We start from the raw sequence: 26,970 nt of genomic DNA on the forward strand, positions 1-26,970 counted from the left end.
AAATGGGAAGTCTTTTTTTTTTTTTTTTCTCCAGCTTACGTAAATGAAATTTATTGCTAAAGAACCACAGTCCCATAGACAAACGTCTATCATCTTTAGTCAAAGTATAAAGCCCCTCTGATGGGCTAGAGTAACAAAATTTGGACATACTTGGAATAAACTACCTCTTTTCAAGGGATTTAGCGTATAAGGATATTTCCTGTCCAAAACCCTGAGGGGAAATCATTTAAGAGGTATTTAATAATTTGAGGGCAAGACGAAAATAATCTTCAGGAGGGAAAGTTCTCTCTTTCTCACTGAGACACTATCTCCATTCCTGCTCCCCTTCTGCTGTGAACTCAAATCTGTTTGCCTTCAGTTCTAAGTGGGAGCAGGCATCGTGCATCGCCTAGAGCAGCATTACATGCCATCACACACTCCAGAAGGGACTGCTTAACTGCGGTCTGGAGCACACAGGCATGAGGCTGCGGAATGTGCATATACTGGAAAGGGGGGGTTGGGACACAGAAGAGAGAGGGGAAGCGCAGCAGCGCCACTCTACTCCTCACAGGTCTCCATATTTAGAGCGCACTGAATGTCTCTAATGAAGGCAGTCCATCACTTTGTTTCCTTTTAGTGGGGCCGAACATCTGGCTCAGCGCTATGCGAAAGTGCCATAGTGGCATTCATACCATATGCACCCTTTATTAGAGGCGGGAGCAGATCTAAAAATGGGATTGGGTGTGCACTAAGCTGTTAATCAATAAGCACAAGGCAGTCACGTTTGCTTAGAGATATTCTGATCTATTTAATTGATGCTCAAATGAACCTAATTCATTTTACAAAAAAAGGTTTATTATCTTTAAAATGTTTTTACACTCGGTATGACAATGTGCTTACACAATACTTACAGTTGGGTGAAATTTAATTTGTACATAGAAAAATAATAAAAAAACACCACCAACAATAACAACCCCCCAAAAAAACCCAAAAAACAAAAAACACAGAAAAAAACAAAACAAAACACATGAACATCTCCCAGGCCACTGAAATAAAATAAGTTGGCTGTGAGTCAGCGGGGTCCTAAGTTTGACTGACTGATATGGGAACTGCATCAGGAGGAATAAGCTGGTGAGGATGGATGGGCTCACTGTGCTCCATCACCCTACTTCTCCTGTGTACAGCTTTGGTAATTTTACATATTATTTACATTTTCAATCACCAAATGATAATCCATTTACAAAGTGTCTGCTAAATTAAGCATTCCAAAAACTATTATTCAGTATATTCACATATAAAGCAATGTACATATGTCGGACTTGTTTAATGCAATTTTATGGGATGCAAAATTGGTGACCTAATGCTAAAGAAACAACTTTTTAGTGCCAACTGTAAAAATCTCAGAAATTAAAGAGCGACAGTTTGTCGACCAAAGTGTCTCAACTGTCTGCTAGGATTAACTCTGGTAAAAAAAAAAAAAAAGACTGAACACACAGGATGTTTAGAAATGGTTAAAACTGCAACGCTACAACCTTCATTCTCAGAATCATTCCTGCAGGAAGGGGAAATCAGGCAAAACAAGTTGGGAGCGGGGCCGGATAAGAAATGGGATGGGGTGGTACACAGCTAAACAGCATGTCAAACATAGCAATCAAACCCTGCTTCCACTATTACACATTAATTGATAAAATTCAAGAAAAGACTGATCAATAACCCCTTTTTGTCAGCCTGATTGCCACTGATTGATCCCTCAGTATATTGTGAGCAAAAGCTCATCCCCGTGAGGGAAGATTAATTGAAGTAGGAGACATGGAAAATGTCGGGATTTCCATAAGGACCACTCTGACCTCAGGTTACATCATGCATTCATAAAACAACATAGGCTCCCAAGTCTTGTGGTTAAGAAGGCAGGGTTTGAGGAGTGGAAGCTTGGACCTCCACAGCCCAGTTAAAAGCAGCACCAGATATGGTCAGTGGCAGGGGGTTGAAGCGTGTACAGGGATGGAAAAAGGATGCTGGGGAGAGAGGGAGGACTTGACCATTCGGTCACTGATCCTTTTTAACAGTGGAAAGTAACAGAACTTTGATAAATGTGATACCAAAGCTGATTCCTGTGCACGATCCTCATTTGGGGATAGAACAGTTTAAAAATTGGAATTGAGGTGATCATCTTTTAAGAGCCACAAATGAAAAAAAAACAAAAAACAAATTGTTAAAAATAAAACAGTCAGTGAAAACAGTCTCTGTAGCACCCCTCAGTGTAATCCTTTGAAAACACTGCACCTGGAGTCTTGGGTTGTTCAGCAACTCTCAAGTCTCCCACAGTCTGTAGAATGGGGCTCCTGCGCGATCTGCAGGGCCCGGAGAACTTCAGCAGTGCAATTCATAGACATAAATAGAAATAAAGAAACTACTTCACTGTTCAGGCTGGACAGTTCATACATGTGGGAGTGAATGGAAAGGCAAATCTGTGCTTCTCCTGTGTTAGCGCAGACAAAGTGTAACATCTGTGGCCTGAACGGTTCAATACACCTCTGTGTCTTCCTTGGGTCGGTACACGGAGCCGAATCTCAGCATGTACTTTTTGATGTATTCCTTGGTCTTGTGCTTCACATTTTCATTGCACTCGAGGTCCTCAGGATTCTTGCAAGCTTTCAACTCCTTATTCATAACGCCGTGAGTTAGCTAGAAAACAGAGCAGAAGTTAAAGAGTTGGGCATTTTTCTTGCCCTCAGACAACAATAAACTGATATTGAAGTTGCGGTGGAGTGGCTAAACTCCTTTAGTGACTTTGCCCCTTATAATTTGAGAGAATACAATGCAGCAGTCTTTAAAAGAATAAAGCCCAAGTCGTCTTTCTGTTTACTGTGCCCATGTTCTCAGAGTCCTGGTATGTCCGAGTGGCACTCAGTGCAAACCACTCCTCACAATTCATGGGCCTACTGAGAATCATGATGGGGGACAAAAAAAAATTGCTCTTTGAAGAAATGCTGGTTGAAAACAGCTTTTTAGGAGGGGCTGTGCTAAACAAAAGAGAGAGTGATAATAGCTAGCATGTACAACTTTTGTTCTAGAGGCAGAATACAAAAGACATTTGGCTGGAGACAGAAATCGGAGTTCAATTATTTTGTTATGGTTTGGGGGAAAATTTGAAAACTTCCTGTCTAAATTAAAAGCTAAAGAACACTCTTTCACTGTGCTGTGATTCAGGGAAAACTAAATCCACGCATCAACATTATATTGTTCAATCTTACCTTCCTAGCCAGGTGTTTGAAATCTTCTGTGTTGCTGATGCGTCCAGATTTGCAGTCTGGCTTCCGATAAGGATTCAGGCATTGCACTATGAACTGCGACATCTGATTAACAAACAGGCAAAAGGTCAAGTTAAGGTCATGCAGGTAAAAGCGAAGATACTGACAAAATTCAAAAAGCTGGAGTTGAAAACATTGCTCTTAATGCTGTTTGCAGACACTCTGCTCACCTCTTTGCGAAATGTCTCTTTACTTTTTTTAGCCAGTTCACTGGAAGTGTCTGCTTCAGCTGTCTTTGTGGAAAACTGCAACAGCAACAACAACGACACCATAAGAGAAACAATTCATCGATAGGCTTGGGTGTCAACTAATATAACTTTGAAATACTGCAAACCAGAATTAGTATACAACATTGCAAATTTATTTTCTACACTGCAAACCCAACCCTGCACTCGCTCAATTAAATATAGCTACTAGCTGCAACAGCAGCTAGTGAAGTCAGTGGGCAGTCACACAGCACATGTTCACTAGTTACTTCACAAAAACCAGGGACATCCTGCCAGGGTGTTGCTTCGTCTCTGGCCCCAGCCTTCAATATCAAAGCCAAACAGGCAGAAGTTAACTGCCTACACCCACTAAAAAGTGGCGAGTATCAAGAACAAGCACAAAGGATTCGCACTCACACAATCTCTCTCTCTCACAAACACACACACACACACACACACAGTGCCATGAGCAGGAATCCAGACAGTGAAACTGAACGCTTTCCAAGTACAGAGCATGTGTCACAGTTTTGAGCCCTGGAGGTGGGCACCACCACTGTTGAAAGTCATATTAGCACATAGTTCATATCCATGCAGTGGTTCCTGGTTTAATGAAACATTTAATGAAAAACATGGATGTTTTATCTCAGCCTTGATGCCTAAATTATTCATGAAGATGTAACAGCTAAATCGAGGAATCTCTGTACGCGTGTCAGTGTGTTTTCTCTTTGCTTTTCCTCAACAGCTGTTTTATCTCACGACTTTGAGGTTGCTCAGATGATGGGTGGTCTCATTTCTGGGGTGCTGTTCACTGACAACATTAAGATTTGTGACCTCCTGGATGATGGTACATGCCTCTGTGCTGTCACCAGCTAAGATGACATAAGTTTATAAATAAACTTCCATGGACTCCCACGTCTACCTTTGCTGTGGGTTGCATGCCTGTGACTGTAAGTCTTTTTCAAAGAGACACAGACACAGTTGTGGAGTTAAACTATAAAACCAGAAACTGCAAATAAATGAAGGCTAGATCTTCCACATGGTTTCCATTATCCTTAAAGACAGAATAAAAAAATAAGGGGGGGGAGACAAAGGAGGCAGAAGAGACAAGACGAGCTTAGCCATCCCCTCCTCTGTCTGTCTGTCCTTTAGCTTCAAGGCTAAAGGACAGACAGCTGAGCAGGGGGCGGGGTGTACGGACACACTCTTCAAACTTCTGCCTCCGTGTAGATTCTGATGCGGCCATTTTGTGAGGCGTAGTCATCGCCAAGTTTATATGACTCGCCTGATCATGGTGTTGTGCAGAGGGCTGTTTTTTTTTTTCCTAGTTGAGAAACAGCTGAAAGCAATCACTGGTGCAGCATCTTCAATTACCTCAAGGAACAAACACTATAATCATGTTTTGCATCCAAGCGCAAATCTTCTGGGAAACTAACGAAAAAGTGAAGTGGATTCTCTCTCATTGTCAAATGAAGGAATGCAGAGTTTCCTTTCCACTCTGTGGCATCTGTTAATAAACCCCACTGTTTCTGTCCACCCACCCCAAATTAGAGGACAACAGCTATTTTTTTTTAATGTTTCATAAGCCAGTGAAGAGTGATCCATGCTAAAAGCTTACTTTCGAAGGATTTTCATCATAGGTGGGTGTTCCCAGGTCCATCTCTGATTCATGGTCCACACTAGTGTTATCACTACTTCCTTCCCAGGTTGGTGGATCCCATTGTGTTTGCCTAAAGTAAAATAACACAATTTGCATGATGCATGTGGGGACCTTCTCAAGGCACACACACACACACACACACACACACAAAAAAAAAAAAAAAAAAGACTACACACAGCTACACCAACCTTGTAACAACATGGTAGTAGTAGATTTTGCCTTCAGGGTCCCGAGCCACTTTCCAGTTAGGAGGTAGGACAATAGTTTTGGGTTTAGGGGGAGAGGGTGGAGGCAGGTCTATCACACTGTTGGGTACAATCATTTCCTGGAGGAGAAAATAATTTTAAAATAAGTATGAGCATAAAGTATATACATATAGCTTCACTTTACAGTGCTTAAAAAGGCAGCCACAATTACTGGCACCCTTCCATTTAAAAAGAGTAAATAAATAAAATGACATCTACTATTTTGTGATTTATACAGCCATTGTGTAACAACATAAATTAATCACTATAACAACTGTACATTAAAGTCATACATATTTGCATTCTTATAATCAAATGGGACCCATTTAGCTGTCCTCTGTCTCATCTTAAAAGGCACTTTGGACTAATGGAGCTTTTAACAGATGCATAATTCAGATCTATACTACCCCCATGTGGCCACAATAACACAGAGGGTTGCTCAAAACAACAGAATTAAACTGTCTCATAAAAACCCTTCAAAACAGTGAATATTTAAATATGCCCACTTCCTGTAAAAAAAGAATTAAAATAATACACAAGACTGCATAAAAATGTTAGGCAATCCTCCTGTTCCCCAGTTAACTAAAATCTATTTGTTTACAGCAGTGTGTCATCCCTCTGTTTTATGTATTGCCTCAACAGGTAAATATATATTAGCACCTGCTGCACAGTTTGAGATGTGACAATGGTGGTGACCGTGCCTCCCTGCTGCACCACCACTCCCTGCTGACCAGGATATACCGGCTGGCCATGTAGGTAGCTGGCTGTGGGCTCAGTGTACGCCTTCAAAAATAACAGAGTACAATCAGTACAATCACATAAGTCCTATAAAATTTAAGAACTTTATTAATTATACTGCACAAAAAAATTAAAGGAACACTTTTTAATCAGAGTATAGCATCAAGTCGCTTAAACTTCTGGAATACTGAGCTGGTCAGTTAAGTAGCAGAGGGGGTTGTTAGTCAGTTTCAGCTGCTTTGGTATTAATGAAATTAACAACAGGTGCACTAGAGGGGCACCAATGAGACAACAACCAAAACAGGAATGGCTTTACAGGTACAGCTACACCTCTGTAAGTCACTAATTTTCATTTCCATTAAATGGTGAGGCACCTTTCATTCCTAACACATTACCCAGCCCATATCAGTCTAGATAGCCAGCATGACTTTTTCCCCACTGAGATCTGACGTGTTTTCAAAGTGTTCTTCTAATGTTTTTTGAACAGTGTAAAAGTATGTGCTGCATTGGGTTGTAACTAGGGCTGCAACTAAAGATTATATTGGTAGTCGAATAATATGTCAGTTTTTTTAATCAATTAGTCAAAGATTATTTCAATCTTACCTCACCTGTTCAAGCCTGCCCACCTGTTAACATCACCTTGTTGTCTCTTATCACAATTAAAATGACCCATAAAAATACGAGTTTGAAACTAATCCAGTGTATTTTAACATTAAACAATGCATATTAAAGTGAATGCAATTTCTATTTTTAAATGAAAATATAATGTGCAAATAAAAAAAAATGGTCTCTGTCCAAAAGTGCAAATAAGGCTTCAAATTAAATTAAATCAAATCAAGTTTTTTCCGTCCAAAAAAGCTGAAAAGTTTACAAATGATTCAGTTCATACAGAGGTTTACTATTCAGAATGAACTCTAATATTAATGTGAGAAAAAAATAGTAGCCAATGTAGCTGCTCCTATTGTCCTTCCCTCGATAGCTAACATAACTGAAATGGTGGCGCTAAACAAACATCATCCACGAGAGCTTGTTTCCAACAGGTAAACTAACAGAAACATTACTGTACAAACATTAACAGGTATCTGCGACGCACTAACGTACCCATCCAGAGCGGACGTCACAGCTTCAGGGTGCCGGCGTTTATGGCAGGCCGTTTTAACATAAAATCCAATTCACCACACTTACATTCCATATATAATAATCTGAAATTCATTTATGACGTATTAGTAAATTAAGATATCTCTAATTACATTCTGACTAGTAGAAATGACGTCAGATTTACCATTGAGTTGAATGGAGGCTTCAATTCATATCTACAATGAATTACTATATCTGAAACACTATGGCATTTGGCAGGCTGTTTTACCATAAAATCCGTTTGTCTGACTATCCGTAATTACATTTAAGATATCTAAAACTACACTTTGACTATCCAGAATTATTACAATTACATTTTGACAAGTCAAAATTCCTTTCAAGATATCTCAAATGACGTCACCGGATTCGTCATTTGACGGGTCACACATCAGTATTTACAATTCAAGATATCTCAGACGTAATTATGACTAGTCATAATTACATTTTTAGATATCTGAATTAAGAGATTGCGTGTAAACCCCCTTGTGCTGTACTGAGCTGTCCAAACAATTGCCCGTAGTGTAGAATTTAAGGTGGCTGCAATGGTGCTGGCCATTCTGGACAAAATTGTAAGAATATCAAGATATCTTGAATGACACAAAAAGTGAGGCATCTTGAATTTACTTTATGATTAGTCATAATTTAATTGTAGATATCTGAAATATGTGTTTCAGTGGCAGGCCATTTTAACATAAAATCCGTTTGTCTGACTATCTGTAATTACATTTTAGATATCTAAAAATGCATTTTGACTAGACAAAACTACATTTTGACTATCCAGAATGGTAATTTAATATATCTGCATTTACATTCTTACTAGCAAGAATAATGATTTAAGATATCTTCAGTTACATTTTAACGATTCAAAATTCCTTTCAAGATATCTCAAATGTAACTGAAGATATCCTGAATTATTATTCTTACTTAAAAGATTGGTCAGGAAAACCACCATTTCTCAAATTTTATATATATATATATATATGTGTGTGTGTGTGTGTGTGTCTGTGTGTGTGCGTTTTCAAAGGGTCCAACAACTCTATGATAAATACTAGATATGATAGATCTAGATACTCTATGCCTTTTACGGTTGCAATGAGCAAATCTATAACCAGAGCAAGAAGAGTTTACCTGTATGACTGGTGTGTTGGCCTGGGGGTAGGGAGTGGGGATACTGTAGATGGTTTGGCAAGGCTGGCCCTGGTAATAGATCGCCGTCTGAGTTTGACCCTGTCCCGGGGCTGTGGCATACTGCTGTGTAGGCTGTGTCTGTACAGTCACTGCCTGCTGAGTGGTAGGGTCCCAGAGAGTGGTGTAGCTCTGTTGCCCCTGTACCTGAGGGGCAGACTGTGCTGGTACAGACAGGACTGCTACACCTGCATCCTGGGTTGCTACAGTTGGCTGGGCATACTGCTGGGGGTTGCCAGTGGCAAGGTTGTTGGTGGTGACATGCTGAGAGAGACTGGAAACTGGGGTGGTCTGGGGAGTGGAAGATGGAGAGGGCAGTCCCAGGTCTGAGACGAGCCGCTGAGGCGGAGTCTGTTCATAGCTGAGGGTCGGCTCCACTGAAGGGGTTGGGAGAAGTACTTTTCCTGCATTGGGGTTGGAAGGATCCACAAAAGTCTGTATGGGATATCCAGGTGGGTATGTGATGAAGCCAGGGCTGGAAGCATAGGCTAGAGCAGGCTCATAAGCCATAGTTTGAAGCTGTTGCTGCTGCTGCTGCTGTTGAAGTTGCTGCTTCTGGGCTTCCCGCTGAGCAACTTCCTGTTCAAACAGCTTCCTGCGCTCCTCTGTAGACAGTTTGTTGCGCTCTTTGCCAGCAACTCCTCTTGGTGTCTTGTTGCTGTTAGATGGGTCAAACCTTAGAAATTCAGAGAAGATGAGCACACTTGAGTACCAAAAATTCACTAGAATAGAGTTGGGGAAAAGTCAACAGTATGCTTGGAGTACACAATCCACAAATCACATGAATTCCTACCGTTCCTCAGTGCGTCGGCTGCTCCTCTCGTAGGATGAAGGTGGAGATGGGGAGCGTCTCCTCCGTCGCTCAGAGCTACGTGGAGTTTTGTCAGAGCCTCGATCACGGTCCCTGTCTCTGTCCCAATCTCGATCCCTGTCTCTGTCATAATCTCTGTCTCTGTCCCGTTCCCTCTCCTTCTCTCGCTCCCTTTCACGTTCTCGGCTGCCTGACGCAGCACGTGGTGTGAAAGCCATATCTCGATCTCGGCTGCGATCTGCCAGAAAAATTTAATTAGTTAAAATTATACAAAACATTTTAAAGGCAAAAATAAACTCTGGAATAACCTTACCTCTTCCTTCTTTATCCACTTGACTCTTCTTTGGTATCCTGTAGACCTCCTGAAAAGACCAGAGCAACTCTGACTTTAGAACACAATGGTGAGCACATTGCAAACATTTGGGTAATATACATTTCGATGCATATTTGTCAATGTTTGTCTTTGATGGTGACGATTTATGAATCTACCTTTAGATCCTTCCAGCTTTCTAGAAGTCTTGCAGCCATGCCACTAATGTCCAAAACACTGAGTTGGGGTTCCTGACTCTTCTCGCTCTCCACATCTGAGACGCCTTCCTCTTCATCTTGAGAAGGAGTTCCTATCACTGATGGATCCACAGGGGTTGCAGTGACCTCAGAGGGAATTGTGGCCTCTGGGGCCTCAGAGCCAGGTGGAGCATCAGCAGTTGATTCACCACTGGGTGGCTCACTGTTAGGCGGTGTTTTCTTAGCCTCTTGTGCCTCTGCCTGAGATTCCATATTCTCTGAAGGCTGCGCAGGTGGAAGATCAGAGACACCTGCTTGACTGGATTGAGCCTCTGGCTCATGGACTTTAACAGTGGGCTGGCTTTCTTCTAATTCAGCATTTTCTGTCACTGACTGGCTGTCCTGCATCTCACCACACTCGTGTGTTTCAATCGACTCTATTGGTGGATCCAGCTCATCTGCCATACTCTCGCTTCTGTCTTCTTTCATATCCGTGTCCTTCTCTTCCACAACCAATTCAGATTTTTCTTTCACCTCCTCAGCTTGAGGTTGATGTTCACTGCTTGAAGTCATCACTGCCTCTTCTTGTTTCTCTCCTATGACTTCTTTTACCAGCTCTTCCGCTGAATCTGTGTTTGGATCTGCAGCATCCCCCAGTGGGTCTGCCTTCAACTCTTTTCCATCAGGAAGCCCTGCATGCGAGTTTTCATCTTCTTCCTCATCATCCTCCTCCTCCTCTTCCTCCTTCCCATCAGATGCCTTGCTAGCATCAGAAAGAGCGCTGTCCAGACTGTTTTCGCTGATGATTTTAAGGCGTCGGTATACAGCAGGCTTGGACGCATCACCTTCTAGTTCTGGTCCCATTTTAGCGGATGAACCATCAGGAGTGTTAAGGGGAGTTTGGGCACGGGAGGTGTTCTCACTGGAGTAACCATCCATCTCAGCATGCTGAGGAAGAGTTTTTGTCTGAGCCCACCGCTGAATGAAGGTCAGGACTCTGCTCTCTTCCAACATGTTCTTAGTTGAGATGGGCAGCACACTGAGGGTCTTCATAATCTACAAACAAGATAGACTATCAGTGCTCAAACAGCAAGTGGCTGTATACAGACCATACAATGAGATATGATAACATTATGACATAGCTCACCTGTAATTGCAGTTTAAAGTTATTGGCACTGTTGCCTTTTGCTTCAGAAAGCTCTACCATAAAAATCCACAGCAAAGACAATCCATGATGGTCTAAGAACTGCTTCAGGCATGATGGATTTTGTGTATTCTGTGCAAAACAAACACATCACATTATAATCCAAAAAAACATGACAATAACAAAACCAACAATATAAACAAGATTTTGGCAATTCTGTTTATACCTGTATGAGCTTCAGACAGATGAGTTTCTGTTCCATGGTTTCCACTCGGACCATTAGTCTGCAGAGAGACACGACCTGTTTCTCATCATATAGGCCTTCTCCATTCTCCAGTAATGCCTCCAGCTCTTCATCAACCTGTGAAAGGACAAGATAAAAATAAACCTTTCAAAAGCACAATATATACAGTATATAGCTACAATGGTGGCTGCTCATATTAAATGTGGCCCAAGTTTCAGCTAAACAGTTATGTTAGAAGACGAACTGAGTGTCTGCACCAATGTTCAGAATCCAAAAATAAAAATACTGGACTTCAAACAAACATCTACTTTAAGAAACATGTACTGGCAGTGTAATACAGGCTGTGTTATAAATTTACTGTCGTGACTACCCCACCCTTTGACTTCAAAGGCCACTACAATTAGCCTGTTAATGAAGCATTAAATACCAAGGAATCAATTATCTTGGCGTTCTGGAACATGACTAGCACATTTTCAATGAATTGTTGAAGCAATTACTTATTATAATCAATAACAGAAAATAAACTGATCAGAATTTTTGGCGTTTATTTATTGTGTACAGTTAATGAGTTTACAGCTTCTGTTATTTTGGACATAAATAATTTTTAACATGTTTATATACATGATTATCAATTATATAAAAGAGAATTAATAACCACTAGTACACAGACTAACAGATCTAGCAAATCACTCAGCTTACACAAATCTGTAAATCTTTAAATTCCCTCTCTTTGTTGTTCTGTTTGCTTTAGCTGTGTACCAGCCACTAAAGTGTTGGAAACATTTAGCTGGCCTCCATACAGACCTGATAAAGCTGATTATACTTAATTGCAGAGCTGTGCAGTTTTTTTGGTCAAGAAATTACTTTTAAATATTACTAGAAGAACTGACCGTTGTGAGAGCACTCTTTCGACTGCGGTCTTTCTTCATCTTCCCTCCAGCTGCTCGAACACTAACTCTGTTCTCTCCACCCAGGAAGCCTCTGCAGCTGGGTGCGCCACAGAAGCATTTCTGTGCTTCTTTCCTGGAGGGCGAGATTAAACAGAGATTAAATTATTACAGTTAAACCATTAAATAAAAAGATTAACCAACCATTCTTTTTCAGCATACTTGAGCACATCTATTGATATATTACATGTCTAATGCATGCAACAAATATAGACTACACATAATAACTGAAGAGAAACAGTACCCATATCTCTGAAACTGGTAGTCAAATGTTAGCTCAGTTGCTGCAGTGACGGCCTTGGTGGTGAAGAACCCAACTCGAAGCTGGCCATTGACTGTCCACTGAAACAATTTAAAACAACAACAAAAAAAAACAAACAAGTAAGACAGCTGTACAAACTAAAAGAATATACTGAAGAGCCTTCTTTTGCCATCATACCTTTTGGGTTTCACAGTTGGGCTCACAGCTGTGGTTCATGAACCGAGAGCAATTACCCTTCAGCGTTGCATCAATAATCTAGGAGAAACAATACAGCTTTAAGTATTTCCCTCAGCCACCGCAAATAACCATTAAAACAGTTTACAGATATTATTTAATGTGTCAAATCATCATTTACCTCATTATTCTTCAGAGACATGAAATAGTAGTGGATGTTCTTATTGCGAGCATACTCTTTCACCCTTGTTTTGAACTCTTTGTGGTCCAAAACCTCACCGCAGTATTCCAGTACAAAGGTGTTTCTAAGATAATAAACAGTTTGACATGTATCATGCCTTTTTTCTTTCCACCCAAAACACTGACAACTTATACTGCAACAGTACAAAAACTTTTCCCACTGCTAATATCTTAAAATGTCTTAGGAAGCATTGTCTAAACCTTAAATTTTGCTCCCTTATTATACACAGAATTATGCAATGAAATAAAAAGCCTCATAATACATTGCAGTTTTGTTAACTATTGAATGTTATTTCCTAAAAATAATTTTACAATGTTATATTAAAAACCGATAAGTATCTTACGGAGCCAAGTCTTTAGCTGCTCGTAGACCCCAGCCCTTGTCTTCTGTGAGGATCACTTCAAAGTCTGCGTGCTGTTTCATCTGAAAGCGGCGATTTGAACAGTAGGCTCCATTCAGGCACCGTGATGAACTATGAAGAAAAAAAGATCAAGAGGAGAAAAGATGTTACAAAAAAGATGTAAATAATTAGAATAGTGGTACAAGAACAGAATAGTTGTGCAATCCTTTTAATACTATGGATATCCAAGTTTTTAATTAAGGAAACCTATGAACTATTTAATAATATGAAAGCTGTGCGACAATAATCTACTTACCACTCGATCATCAGCAGCCGGTTTAAACAGTCATCCCCACATGCTAGTACTCCCCTTGCCCGGTCCTCTCTGGGTAGCACTGGGCACTCGCACTGCATTCGTTTGATGTCTCGGTGAGATTTACTTTTTTTTCCTGCAAATTAAATTTAAAAACTTTCAAAGATCAAGTCTGAAAATGCTTTGCTAGTAAGTTATTCTTTGCATAAATTTGGATGCTCTGTCAATCTGAGTGGACGTCTTACCTCTCTGTTAGGTACATGTTCTCCTCAATCAAGTCAAAGTAAGGGGGCATCTTTTTAGACTTGGCCAACTCTTTCCATCTATTAGGATCTGTAAAATCCTGCAGAGTGAGTGACGGACGGTCCATTACAGATTTTACAAGAGTTTCCTTAGCGACTTCAGTATCTCCTTGCCGCTCCCTTTTAGCTGCAGGACCAGCCTCTGCCTCATTGTCTGAATCAGACTCTATCTCTGGACGCCTTTTCTTGGGAGGGCCCCTTCCTCTGTGTGGCTTAAAACTGTCTTCTCTAGAGGGATCAGGTACAGTGGAGCCCCTGCTATTGCTGCTTATTTCATGACCTTGCACAAAGCATGATGACCCTTGAGTGTTAGGCCCACTGCACTCAACAGCTGTTTTGCTAAAACTTGATTTATCCCCACTGTAGTCGTCGTGGTCATTAGTGAGGGAGTCAGGATGGATTTCACCTGAAAGATCGTGATCATTTACACTCGCATGGAGGTAGAGTTTTCTGCTAGTCTGCATGTTTTGTGACTGGTCGGTGCAGGAGGCAACACTTTGTCTGTGTTCTTGTTCTTGCCCCTTGGAAAAGGTTCCTGACAGTTTAGTGTTTAACTGTGGCCCATGGCTGCTATCAGGCTGCTGGTACGTACTACTAGGCTGTTCTGGTTGTGAAAAATCCCACCCCAGGCTGAATCCATTCTTTTCATTAATATTGTCAGCACTGGAGAAATCATCTTGTTGGTAACAAGCGTGCATCCGATCTCCTCTGCTCCTTATATCATGTTGTTTGTGCCCTTGCTCACACTGTTTGGAATCGTCATGTATGTGGGTGGAATCTGTGGGACTTCCATGGGCACTAGTATGACCAGCTGTGTAAGACTGAGCACTAATGGAGGTGGAACCCTCTGAGTGACTGGTGCTATCAATCATATTGCTCTGGGACTGACACAACACACGGCTACTGAGTGAATCGCTTATACTGGCCTTTGTTGTGGGTTGTCTTTGCTGTGGGCTGACTTGAATTGGGGTATCACTGATATTTTTGTCAGCTGCTGTGGGAGCATTCTGCTGTTCTGAAATACTCGCAGGTCCCCTCTCCTCTGTATTCACTATTAGACAAGAATTCTTTGGCACCACTACTACAGAGTGCAACTGTTTTATAGCCTCGTCACAATCAGAGTCATACTCTGAGTTATCACTATCACTGGCCTCACTCTGTCCTGATGCATCCTGACTGGGTGACATTCTCTTACTCAATTTGCTCTTGCAAGCGCTGTCCTTGGATTTGTTTTCGGAATTTTCATTATTCGAGCTCTGTGACGTTGTGGGCGAGTTGATCTGTGGCTCATCATTTATGTGTAGAGACTGATCTGTGTTTGATTTTTGAGAAGCAGACAGTTCTGAGTCACAGTGGTCGTTGCTGGTGCTGGCTTGTGAAGGCTCACTTTGGTCTTTGTAATTAAAGGTCACGAATGTGTTGTCTGATGGGATTTCCTGCTTTGAGATCTCTGTCTGCTTTACCAGTTTGGAATGTGTTTCAGCTTCCTGCTGAATATCATCTTTAATATCACAGTCTTGTTGACTATTATCTTTAGAAAATTCAATTTTTTTGACAGAGATCACCTTTTTAATAGTAGGCTTACTCTCTGTACAAACAGTTCTCTGTGAATTATCACTTTCTGAGGAATCTTGCCCAACAATATCCCACCGCGACTTTCGGGTACTGCAGCTGCCCTTTTTAACAGCATCGGTAGGTACCTGTTCTAGACAATTCTCAGACTGAAGACAAGATGAATCAGATTTGAGTGGCACATTTGTGTCAGACTCCTTAGTGACCATCTTAGCGTTATCCAGCTCAACATTTTCTGGTTTAGTGTTTTGCTGGACATCATGTGTGACAGCTTTATCCACTGAATCAAGTAGGGACTTTGGCCCAGGTGAACAGTCAAAAATGTTCTTGTCCTTATTGCACGTTGTACTGTCATTACTACTGCATAAATTTACGACAGATGCATTTGAGTTCACATGTGTTGGATTATTAGAGGAAAGGCTATCCTTCATATTAGACACATTTTCCAGGGTGGCATTTACATGCTTTAGGCTCTCACCTGAGGTGACATCAGAGGCAATTTCATTTTCTGTTTCAAGACCTGACGTTAAATCTGTTTTAAGCGACACTTCTTCCGAACTCTTACCAGCACAAGACCTCATCTCCCTATCATCTGTATTGCCATGTTCATTTCGAACTGGTTGGGAGTCAGATTTTTGTTTTGAACTCGGAGAGCACGATTCTGTTGTGGCTGCACAAGATAGTGCTTTCCCGGGACTATGAAATAAATCATCTGATTGTCTTTCTTGCCCAGTCAATTTCACAGAAGATCTAGAGGGGATCTGTTTTGATTCAGCCCTACTGCTTTTCTTTTGGGAGTTTTTGCAGTTCTCTAAGGAGCTGGAGCTTTTGTAGGATGACTGTAACTTTCCCTTGTGGTCCGCTTCAGAGTCACTGGGGCTGCTTTTCTGACGTTTTTCATATGTTTGAGAGTGTGTATGACTACTGGAAGATGAGGATTTATTGTTGGCCTCTGACTTGTGATGGGTGCTAGATTTACGATAACTGGAGTCCAGATCAGGAGAACCCTTGCGTAGGGTATCAGAGTCTGATAACCGCTTTGAATTCCTTTCGGACTTTGAGGATTGTGTTCTTTTATCCAACTCAGAAGAGTGAGGAGAATCTACAGATTTTGAGGATTTTTCAGATTTTGAGTAAGAACACGATTTTGACTCCTTATGTGAACTTGAGTGGTTGGATGACCTACTGGTGTCATTTGTCCTTGACCTGGTTTTTCTATGGTCATCTTCAGAGTCAGAACTATCCCGGGTTCTGTCAGTCCGAGACCGAGAACGTCTTCTGTCTCTGCGTGGAGAACTCCTGTGCGATCGCCGGTCTGATTCATGATAGTAGGACCTTTCAGAGCGTGATCCTCTATCACTTCTAGTTCTGTCTGATCTGGAGTGGGATGAACTTGTTCGAGAACCTCTTGATCTAGACCGTGATCTAGACCTAGACCTTCTGCGATCCTTCTCTGATCGGGATGAGCGTGAGGAGGTGTGCCTGGAATCACGGTCTGATTTAGAGTAACTAGAAGACCTTTCATAGTTCTCTGAGCGCTTTGAAAAACTTTTTTCCCTTTCCTCTGCATGTGAACCAGAGGAAGACTTTCTTACATCTTTGCTTCTGCTATCAGAATGCGCTTTACTTTTGGAATCAACTGATTTGTGGCTGGAAGACATCTGGGCTGAATCCCCATCAGATTCTGAGCCAGGAGGAGCACAATCTGACTGTGACCTGGTTTTCCTTTTGTGTATCTTATCATCCTGCTCAGTACTGCTGAACGTCTCCCCATCTTTTCCTGAGGAAGCAGCTGGTTTCTTGAGGCTTGAGGTGTCCCTCGTCTCAGAGGTTTCAGTGTGAGCACTTTCAGAGGGGCAGACACTGATGAGATTCTGGGGTACTGGGAATTCATTCTGAGATTCAGTGGTGTGCGGCTCTTCTGGTGTAACAGACGGTTTTTCTTCAGTCACAGAATCATTAAGAATTTGCTTCTTGAAATGCATCATTTTCATTTTAGTAGTGGGGATTGGCGTCTGAGGAGGTGTCTCTGCTTTTGAGGCTGGCAACAAGGGTGTCTGCCTTTGCTCAGTTTTGCTGTCTGTACCCTTTCCTGCTTTGTCTGAGGTTGACTGTGACAAGGCAGAATGCGGATCAGACTTATCAGGACTGAGAGGGACGAAGAACGGACTTTGGAGTGGCTTCTTTGTCTGTGAGAAGCTGAAGGACACTTTCTGACGACCCTGATCTTCTAGGTTGACCTTCATCTTGGTCCCTTTAGGCAAAAGGTGGTTGGATAGCATCACTCTGGGAGACAGGCTTTTGAGTAGAGCTGCTTTAGATAGGCCCTCCACCTTTACCTACAATGCAAGAGAAACCACATATAAACATGCCGCCTCATTTTTTTTAATACGCCAGTATAATAACGAAGGCTGCTAAAATTCTCAATAGACAAATATTTATACTCATTAGCTATATTTAGTTAACTTACCGATGCACCACTCCCTTCCTCTCTGGATTTACATAAGAGCACCATGGGAAAATAAGAAAGAAGAAAGTCAGAAATTAATTTATATAAGTCACGCATCTTAACATACAGAAAAAACACAACGAAAAACTTTAAGATGGCCAGGATGCCAAAATTCTCAAAGTAACCACATTTACCTGAACATGTTCTCTGTGCTAATGACAAATTACTTCAAAACAACTGTTGTCCAATCTGAAACAGTCTGAGAGTATATACACTGCTCAAAAAAATTAAACAAACACTTTGAAAACACATCAAATCTCAGTGGGGAAAAAAAAAAATCATGCTGGATATGTATGGACTGAGCAATGTATTGGGAATGAAAGGATACCATATCGTTTGATGGAAATGAAAATTATCAACCTACAGAGGGCTGAATTCAAAGACACTCAAAAAATCAAAGTGAAAAAATTATGCAGCAGGCTTGTCCAGTTTGCCAAAAGTTCATGGCAGCAACTCAAAATAGTTTGTATGGCCCCCATGTGCTTGTATGCATGCCTGACAACGTTGGGGCATGCTCCTAATCAGATGACCATAGTGTACTGGGGGATGTACCTGTGCAACCTCTGTAGGGTCCAGGGATCACCTCATGATACCCGTAGTGACACTGACCCTAGCGAAATGCACAACTAGTGAAAAAAAAGAGTCAGAAAACATGAGAAGGGGAAAAAATGTCATTGGCCTTCATTCCTGTTTTATGGGGGTTGTTGTTAATTTCAAGAACACAAAAGCAGCTGAAACTGATTAACAACCCTCTATACTGACCAGATCAATATCCCAGAGGTGCAATTAACTTGATGCTGTACTCTGAATAAAAAGTGTACCTTTAATTTTTTGAGCAGTGTACTTTCAACTACCTGTTATTTTTAACTCATTTCCCAATATTTGAAGTTCAAAGGGAATTTTATGCCATGTGTAATCATACTTCTGATTTCGATCACTTTAAATAAAGCGTCATATCAACAATTTTAAAAACAGTAGACAGGAAATAGGAGGAACAATCAAGAAAACCTCTAGAACAGATTACGACTCAGGGCAGCCATGTGATCATATTATTTAGTCTACTAGTGGCAGATAGGCAGTGTTAGGCAGCAATGGATTTGACTGGTAGGTAAATGAATGGAAGTGTTGCGGCTGTGAGGTTGACTGCCCTATAGAGATCACATATCTAAAGGGGGGGGGGGGGGGGGGGGGGGGGGGGGGTAATATGTACTAATGGGGGATGGGTATATGTACTATGTCTATATCAAGTCCTGTAAATTCCATATTCCTAGAAAGCATGATTTTGGTGTATAAGAATGTGACATACTTGGAATGTGCCCATGCAAATATGGTATGAGCATGCAAACTACAACAGGATAAACAGAACAGACATTCAGCCTTAGGGCCTGTCACTAAGAACAAGACAATGAGCTACTAAGTAGAGAAAAACTATTTTGCTAACAAAAAAGCATGTTCAATGAGATTACTTTCACAGTAAGAGCTGACTCTAGCGTCCAATATAAATGTTAAAGGTCTTAGTTATTTACATTGCCTGCTTAAGTCAGAAAACCATTTCTGTCAAACATAAATACAGGAAAAGTTTAACAATCTTTGAACTTTCAAAAGTGAGATGGGGGTGATTCACTTTTCACATGACACCATCCCTCCAAAAATAACCACTATGGTTCCAACAGATTCTTAGAGCTGAAATACTTGGAGGGAAATCAGTGAATATTTCAGTGAAGACCAAACGATAAAAAATATATCTAGAATTCAATGTACAGTAGAGCTACAACTAAAGATTATTTTGGTAGTCAAATAATCTGTCAATTATTTTATCAATTAGTCAATGATTATTTCAATCTTACCTAACCTGTTCAAGCCTGCCGATCTGTTAACATCACCTTGTTGTCTCTTATCACAATTAAAATGACCCATAAAAATACAAGTTTGAAACTAATCAAATGTATTTTTAACATTAATGTGACCATCACAATAAATGTCAAATAATGCATATTAAAATGAATGCAATTTTTATTTCTAAATGAAAATATGTGCAAATAAATAAAAATGTCCTCTGTTCAAAAGTTCAAATAAAGCTTCAAATTAAATCAAAAAGATTTTTTCATGCAAAACAACTGAAAGCTTGAAGATGATTCAGTTCATGAAGAGGTTTACTATTCAGAATGAACACCAATATTTATGTGTTAAAAAAAAAACAGGAGACAATGTAGCTGCTCCTATTGTCCGTCACTTGTTAGCTAACATAACTGAAATGGTGCCACTTAGCAGACATCATCTATGAGCCCTTGTTTCTGACAGCTAAACTAATATAAACATTACTGTACAAACATTAACAGGTATCTACAACACACTAACTCTACAAAATGTACCCATCAAGAGGTGACGTCACAGCTCCAGGGTGCCGGCGTTTTAAACACTCAGCACTGCAGTGATGCTGCCGTGGAAGGAAAGCTCTGCTTTGCACAGTCTGCATTCAGCTTTATTTTTGTTTTCTGTGAAACGCTCCCACACCTTTGACAGTCTGTCTCTACTTTCTTTCATTTTCTCCACCCTCCTCTCTGTTCCACCATTATGTCGTTCATGTTACGTTCTTCTTCGTTGGTATTGTTGTTACTGGCAGACAATGGAGGCAAAACTGCCCCCACATCTTCCTGTAGCATATTGTAGTTAGAAAATCCCATGATAAACGGAAGAAAATGGATAGATAGGTTTTAAAATATGACACTTCGACGATAAAAATTCCACGTCGACTAATTTTTGTAGTCGACGTCATCGATTACGTCAATGAATTGTTGCAGCCCTACTGTACAGGCTGTAGTTTAGGCTGACAGAAATGTGTGCTTTTTTAAACATATGCAGTTCAGATTATGTCTAGCTGTGCCGGCCTCGTGGGTTGACCCACATCCATCTTTAGGCCCCACTGATTTTGTCGCAAGCCAAATGTGATGTCACCACAGCCCTATCACCATTTACACTAGCACTGAGGGCACAAAAGATTCACTGCAATACTCTAATGAACGATAACTGCTGCCACTCAGAAAAAAAAAAATTTACACATTGACACTGATATAGGAGATGACAAAACAGGAAAGAAAGTGATTGCTGAGGTTTTTTCCCCCAAAGCTTTCTCCAGAAAGTCTCATCTTTTCAAATCTCTGAGCTCCTGCACTGATATATTATTGGAATGGCAGTAGAACACAACATGATCCGGCCACCACCACCTGTGCAAAGTTATAAAAACTGAGAGGTGTACGACCAACCAAAGTTACACCAAAGCACAGCTTGCATTAGGGGATGTGACATCATTTTTGGTGTGTGCCACCGTTCACGTGGGATGTAACAGCAGGTATAATAGGCCCTTTACTCAGTTCATTCTGTGCTAAACTATACTGAAGGACAAAACCTTCAGATTTCACCCCTTCTACTATGAGGTAGTGCAAGTAAGATTTTCTAGCAGAAATTAGTTTGTTTCATCATGCTTTCAATAGAACACTGAAAAAAAATCTGAGTTGGTGAGATAATCGTGGAATGACCATGAGTTCAAATACTTTTACACTTGTTCTGAGATGATTATGTTCTAATAAACTGATTCATATTTACTTCTAACCCCGAATTTAAATAAACAGAGCTCCAACTCACATAACACAGTGACAGTGAAAGTGAAAACTAGCCAACTCCTTTTGCCAGATTGGGTCATATATGTTAATGAAATACATATAGCTATTGCATCTTCAGCAGCTTATCTGCATAAAGCAGTAAATCATCTCCTATATTTGCATGGGTACATTCCAAGGTTTTTCACACCTTGGTTCATGTGACATTAATAGTGGGTCAACAACCACCTCCAAAGGAGACAACCCCCACTAGGGTTTAAACAGCTGGGACGCCACCTTTTGGTTTTAGAACTGAAGAAGCCTCTTGTATGTCACGTGAAACATCTCCAAAAACTTAAAGCCCGGTCACCTTGTTTTTGGTTTATTTTTTGTTTTTTAAGTTCTTGAGATTACCATGACCTGGATGACTGAGAACCTACACAGGCATAATTTTTGTGTCAGTGAAATATTAACAGCTTACTATGTCAGAGCATTGGCTTGCTGGTGTAGATGTAGATATAGTCACACACTACAGAACAAGGAGACTGGCACACCAGGGGTATTTTTTTTAATCTCTGTGCTGCTGTTATAGAGGTTTACATTTATTACTGAGACTAGTAACTGGTGTTGTTTGGGAACACCAGTTACTGAGACTAGTAACTGGTGTTCCCAAACAACAGCAAAAGCAAAGAAATGTAAGCGTTCAATATGTAAAAAGACTGTCAGTAAGTGACATTTTCTTTCTTTCTTTTTGCTCTAATAAAATGTGCTTGTTTTCCTTAGGCTAAGTTTGATATGAGTGATGGGGAAAAAAATTGGGTCATCTATTCCTTTAGGATTTCATTTTTTTTTCTTTTTGTCTGTGACCTTCAATATGAGACACATGCACAGGGACATTCAGCAATAAAGAAAGAACTCTGACATGGAAGAATGGGAATTAACAACTGATTCCTGTTAAGAACTGCTTCCAAAGTGCCTCGATTAAGTGCTTCTAAGCCAATCATTTTCATGAATTAGTGCTGGCATGTTTTCCTTACAGCTGCCCATCACAAGACAATGATTTCAAACTATAATAACAGTGGAATTTTTGCTCACCTCAGTCAAATCCAAGCCATTTTTTCTACTCTGTCTTTGCACTGAAAAGATAATAGATCAGTTACTCTGATGCTAAAAACATGAGTAGGCCAACTTTTTTCCCTGCAAAAATTGAATCTGGAATTAATAAGGGCAATCAATAAAAAATAATGGATTATAACATGAGTTTCAGTCAATATCTATCCCTTTGCAAACAGCATTCCATTGCATCCTCACAACATCTTAGAGTCACAAAGTGAGACTTTTGTTTCTAATTGTAGTTTACAATCATTATAGTTTATTAGCATTTTACAAGCTAATAAATAAAACTATAAAAATGTTTAAAAATTGTTTTTGCTAAAAGAAATGCATCTTTATATAACATTTTTTTTTCAGTTTGTTCAATATATGACTTGCTTGATTTTTTTTCTGCCTTTACTATCCTGTATTACTACCACAAGCACTAACAAACTATAATAACTATAGGAACTGCACAAAAACCCACAATCTAGACAATGACCAACAATTAATAAATAAACAGATGAAAGAATGTAAAGACACCATATTGTCAGTTGTCCAGATCAAAAAGTCCAGAACGGTTTTTGTTGCAGAACACTTTAGTGCTTGAATTGTCAAAAAAAACCCCAAAAAAACATGTTATTGTTCTTTGTATGAATAATAACATGGCTATGGATAGGACGAGGTAGAAGTCAACACGTTTTAAAAGTAGAGTGCCAAACTGTAATCATAAACATATGACAACTGGGTAACCATTCTACAGTTTCTGCTGTCTAATACCTGATCTCTGACTTGTGCAGAGTGTCCATAGAGAAACTCGTCTAGGATTAGTAGGCCTGAAGGCGCTGCTGGCCAAGAATAATCCAAATCAGAGAAATGAGCCCTCCAAAGTGACGCCACACCTGACAAAAAGAAAGACAAAGCAATGAACTAAGTCTCTCTGTATCCATAACAACTTTCAGCTGATCAGTCAGGAACTTGCACACTTTTGACACCATTAAAATCTGAGTAAAGTTCCTACTAATAACTTTTCAGTTTGTCCGGGTCACCCAGCATACATTATATATTCAGCACACAATGTCAGAAAGCACATTGTGTCACATGCATTCAACCGTTGCACAGTAACGACTTCTGCAGACGCCCCTTCCTTAGATTTCTGTTACCTATCTTTGCAATGTGGCAGTACCTCTTCTTCCTCCCATTAGACATGGACCCCCCCCCCCCCCCCCCCCCCCCCCCCAATTTTAAGTGCATTTGGCTGTAAATTTCCGCTGTTATCGCTTTGGGTGACAAACATATAGGAGGTTACACTTGCCCATTGTTTATTAACAGCAGTTTCATGGTCGAAGATAAATGGAAAAACATGGATGAATGCAGGGCGAGCATAGAAGATGCAGCTGATTACTGGACATGGCAAGAACAAACATGTGGACTACATAAAACAAAATGCTGTTTGCTGAACGACGACTTATGTGAATGTGACCACATCGACATTTTAATGAGACAAAACGTAACTTTGGATGAAAACTAAGTAGCTACATTAAAGGCATGGCCTGTGCAGTGAGTGTATGCTTCAAAACATGGCCTTTTAAAAGACAGCCACTTCGAGAATTAGCTAAATGGTTGCTATAAAGCAAATTATCTAATATTTCCGTCAAAATTACTTATACTACACCAGTATTGAAAAGGCAGAAAACACGTCATATATTAGTTATTAGACGGTGACCTTAACTTTATTCAGACTATAGCAACTCGGCTAGCTTGCTTATGCTAGCAAAGAGAGCTTTCATGGGCCATCTTTAATAACAGAATTAGCTCGTCTATTCCTTGTGTGTAACGTACGCTATTACTATCGACTAGATAACAATTGTGTACTTTGACATGTTACAAATATGACTTTCAGTGTGTTTTCGGCTGCCTGGTGGGAGGTAAACAATCACGTTTGTTTCTGTAAAGGGCTAGCCGAGGACATGGGCTAGCATCAAGTGGCTAACACTAGCTATGTTAGCTAAGCCTCGAACTGTAGGCTAACGTGGCTGTCGTAAACTTGTTCTACTTTGACCCCTACCCGGTGTGTTAACTGAAAAATAATTGGAGCTTTCTCGAAAGTGTGAACGCCTTACCTTTCTAGTTGTTTTACAAAAAAGAAGGGAAGATTTGACACACATTTTCATTTTAGGATACAATGGACCCCATAGTGGAGTCTGTGACCCGGCTTTGCTAGCATGTTAGCTAATGTTTTGTTTTGTAGTGAGGTGGTTTCGCCAGAAATAACGTCCCGCTAACCAAACACGACCGGCTCACAGGGTACTCACTTTACGAAGTGTTTAAGGTCACAAGGTTCCCCCATCTTCGAAATCACCAGTGATCGGCTTTCTAAAACATCAGGCAGCAACCTATACCGACGTTAAATCCATACGGAGCTGTCGGAAATGGTCGTCGGTTCAGTGGCTCCGCTACTGCTGCGCCCTAGCTTCAGCATGGGTGAATGGTGGTGCGACCGAGCTAGCATGCGCTCACATAGTTGGAGAAGAGTTGTGGAGGAGATCTATAACGCAAATGATCACGAATGTCGAGCCTTGGGAAACGTTTAAATTACACGGCTGATACTCTGATCCCCTCCCGAAATGTTTTGAGCATCTATTTAGAACACTTTTTGTTCGTCTCAGCAACTAATCGGAGTGCCTCTCGGTCTGAAGCTCCTGTGTTCAGCATCACATGATGTGGGCGCACAGCTGGCGCGAACCCCGGAGCGCACTGCGGCTCAAACAGTGTACCACATAACACCGAAAAGTAAATAAAGATATTTAAAAATATATATATATATCGACCTTGTTAGAAAGTATGAAATAGTGATTAAGATTGAGATAAAATCTCAATAATAAAAATCTTACTGTTTTGAGAAACATATTTCATGCTGAACCCCAAAAAAGGGAGATGTCAGAAATAATTACAGTTAAACTAAAAAGAAAGCAAAAATTAAAAAATAACTTAAACTTTAAATGAAAATATACAGGAAATGTCTTTCATTTGGATAAAATGTGTTAATACAACAACGAAGAGCCATTCTTGAGATTTTTGAGATCAAGATGTCAACACAAGTGTGTGTCACTGTGTCTTTGATTAGCTTCTACTTTATTTCATAGTAAATGTTTTTTACTGTAAAAACTTACTTTATCTTTTATATCATGTATGTAGATATTTAATTAATAGATTTTTACCTCTTTTATTATTTCATCTATTTTCTGTTTGTAAAGGTAAAGTTGCAAGGAGTAGAGACAGTGAAGGTAGAAGAGTTTAAATACCTGGGGTCAACCATCCAAAGCAGGATGATGCACAAAAGAGGTGGAGAGTGCAGGCAGGGTGAAGCGGGTGGAGACGAATGTCAGGGGTGGTTTGTGACTGAAAGCTAGCAGCAAGAGTGTAAGGGAAGGTTTAGAAGATTGTAGTGAGACCTGCTATGATGTATGGTTTGGAGATGGTGGCTCTGACAAAAAAGATGGGAGGCCGAGCTGCAGGTGGCAGAGCTGAAGATGCCAAGATTTTCATTAGGAGTGACCAGGATGGATGGGATTAAAAATGAATACATCAGAGGGACAGCTCCGGTTGAGAGGTTTGGAGAAAAAGTTGAAGAGCCAAAGCTGAGGTGGTTTGGACATGTGCAGAAAAAAGACAATGGCTATACTGGACAAAGGATATTAAATATGGAGCTGCCAGTCAGGAGGAAAAGGAGAAGACCACAGAGGAGTTTTCGTGGATGTAGTGAAGGAGGACATGCAGAGTGTTGGTGAGACAGAGGAGGATGCTAGGGATAGGGAGAGGTGGAAGTAGACGATCCACTGTGGTGACCCTGAAGAGAGCAGCCAAAAGAAGATCTATTTTCAATTTATTCTCAGTTTCATACTCTTATTATAGCCTGTTTTGAGGATGAATCTACTTCTTTTATGGTTTTTCCCTTTTCATTTATTTGAACTTGCTTATTATTGCGTATTCTTTGCTTTGTTTTATTACTTTTTGTTGTCTCTTTTCAGGCTGCCAGTGATCTGTGAAGCAGTTTGAACTGTACTAATGTAATGATATGAGAAATACTTCATTTATTCCATATTTTGGAAATTCTTACAGCATCAGTTGAAATTAATAAGGATGATGATGTTGATATCTGGCGGCTGATTCTCTGCCAGACAGATATACTGTATTATCGAGCGTGAGAGCATGTTGCATGAAAGATTTCCCACATATGTCCTTGTGGCAGTGGAGCTGAGAAAGTGTTCTGCTGCCTGTCCAGTAAGTGGTGCAGAGGGTTGTGGATAACAGTTATTGTATGCATACATTTGTTCAGTGACCCTCTCAGCACCACAGCTTGAAAACTGTCCACTTGCAGTCAATCACAGAGGTAGTTTTCTCAGTCAGTTTATTCAGTCTGTTGGTGTTATCAGCTCCAAAGCAGTAGCAGTACCA

At 40.5% G+C, this 26,970-nt stretch overlaps 1 protein-coding gene across 3 annotated transcripts; it reads right to left on the reverse strand.

Annotated features, from left to right (window-relative positions):
- Positions 1-812: 812 nt before the first annotated feature.
- Positions 813-25,220, reverse strand: setd2 (SET domain containing 2, histone lysine methyltransferase). Of its 3 annotated transcripts, none has more exons than XM_030749434.1 (22): positions 24,828-25,220; positions 23,293-23,414; positions 17,786-17,807; positions 13,686-17,654; positions 13,445-13,575; positions 13,132-13,260; positions 12,729-12,852; positions 12,551-12,628; positions 12,356-12,453; positions 12,055-12,187; positions 11,147-11,281; positions 10,924-11,052; positions 9,759-10,832; positions 9,583-9,631; positions 9,252-9,507; positions 8,402-9,134; positions 6,059-6,181; positions 5,342-5,478; positions 5,112-5,223; positions 3,461-3,535; positions 3,234-3,335; positions 813-2,664 (listed from the first exon to the last, which is right to left on the reverse strand). In XM_030749434.1, exons 2-22 carry the CDS (start codon positions 23,319-23,321, stop codon positions 2,503-2,505), a joined length of 7,800 nt encoding a protein of 2,599 aa, XP_030605294.1. In that variant the 5' UTR covers positions 23,322-23,414; positions 24,828-25,220; the 3' UTR covers positions 813-2,502. The 3 variants fall into 3 exon arrangements, with proteins under 3 accessions (XP_030605294.1, XP_030605295.1, XP_030605293.1); XM_030749435.1 differs by lacking the exon at positions 24,828-25,220 and adding an exon at positions 22,516-22,556; XM_030749433.1 differs by lacking the exon at positions 23,293-23,414.
- Positions 25,221-26,970: the final 1,750 nt, after the last annotated feature.

The sequence above is a fragment of the Archocentrus centrarchus genome, chromosome 16 (genome assembly GCF_007364275.1).
Source record: "Archocentrus centrarchus isolate MPI-CPG fArcCen1 chromosome 16, fArcCen1, whole genome shotgun sequence".
Classification (NCBI taxonomy): Eukaryota; Metazoa; Chordata; class Actinopteri; order Cichliformes; family Cichlidae; genus Archocentrus; species Archocentrus centrarchus.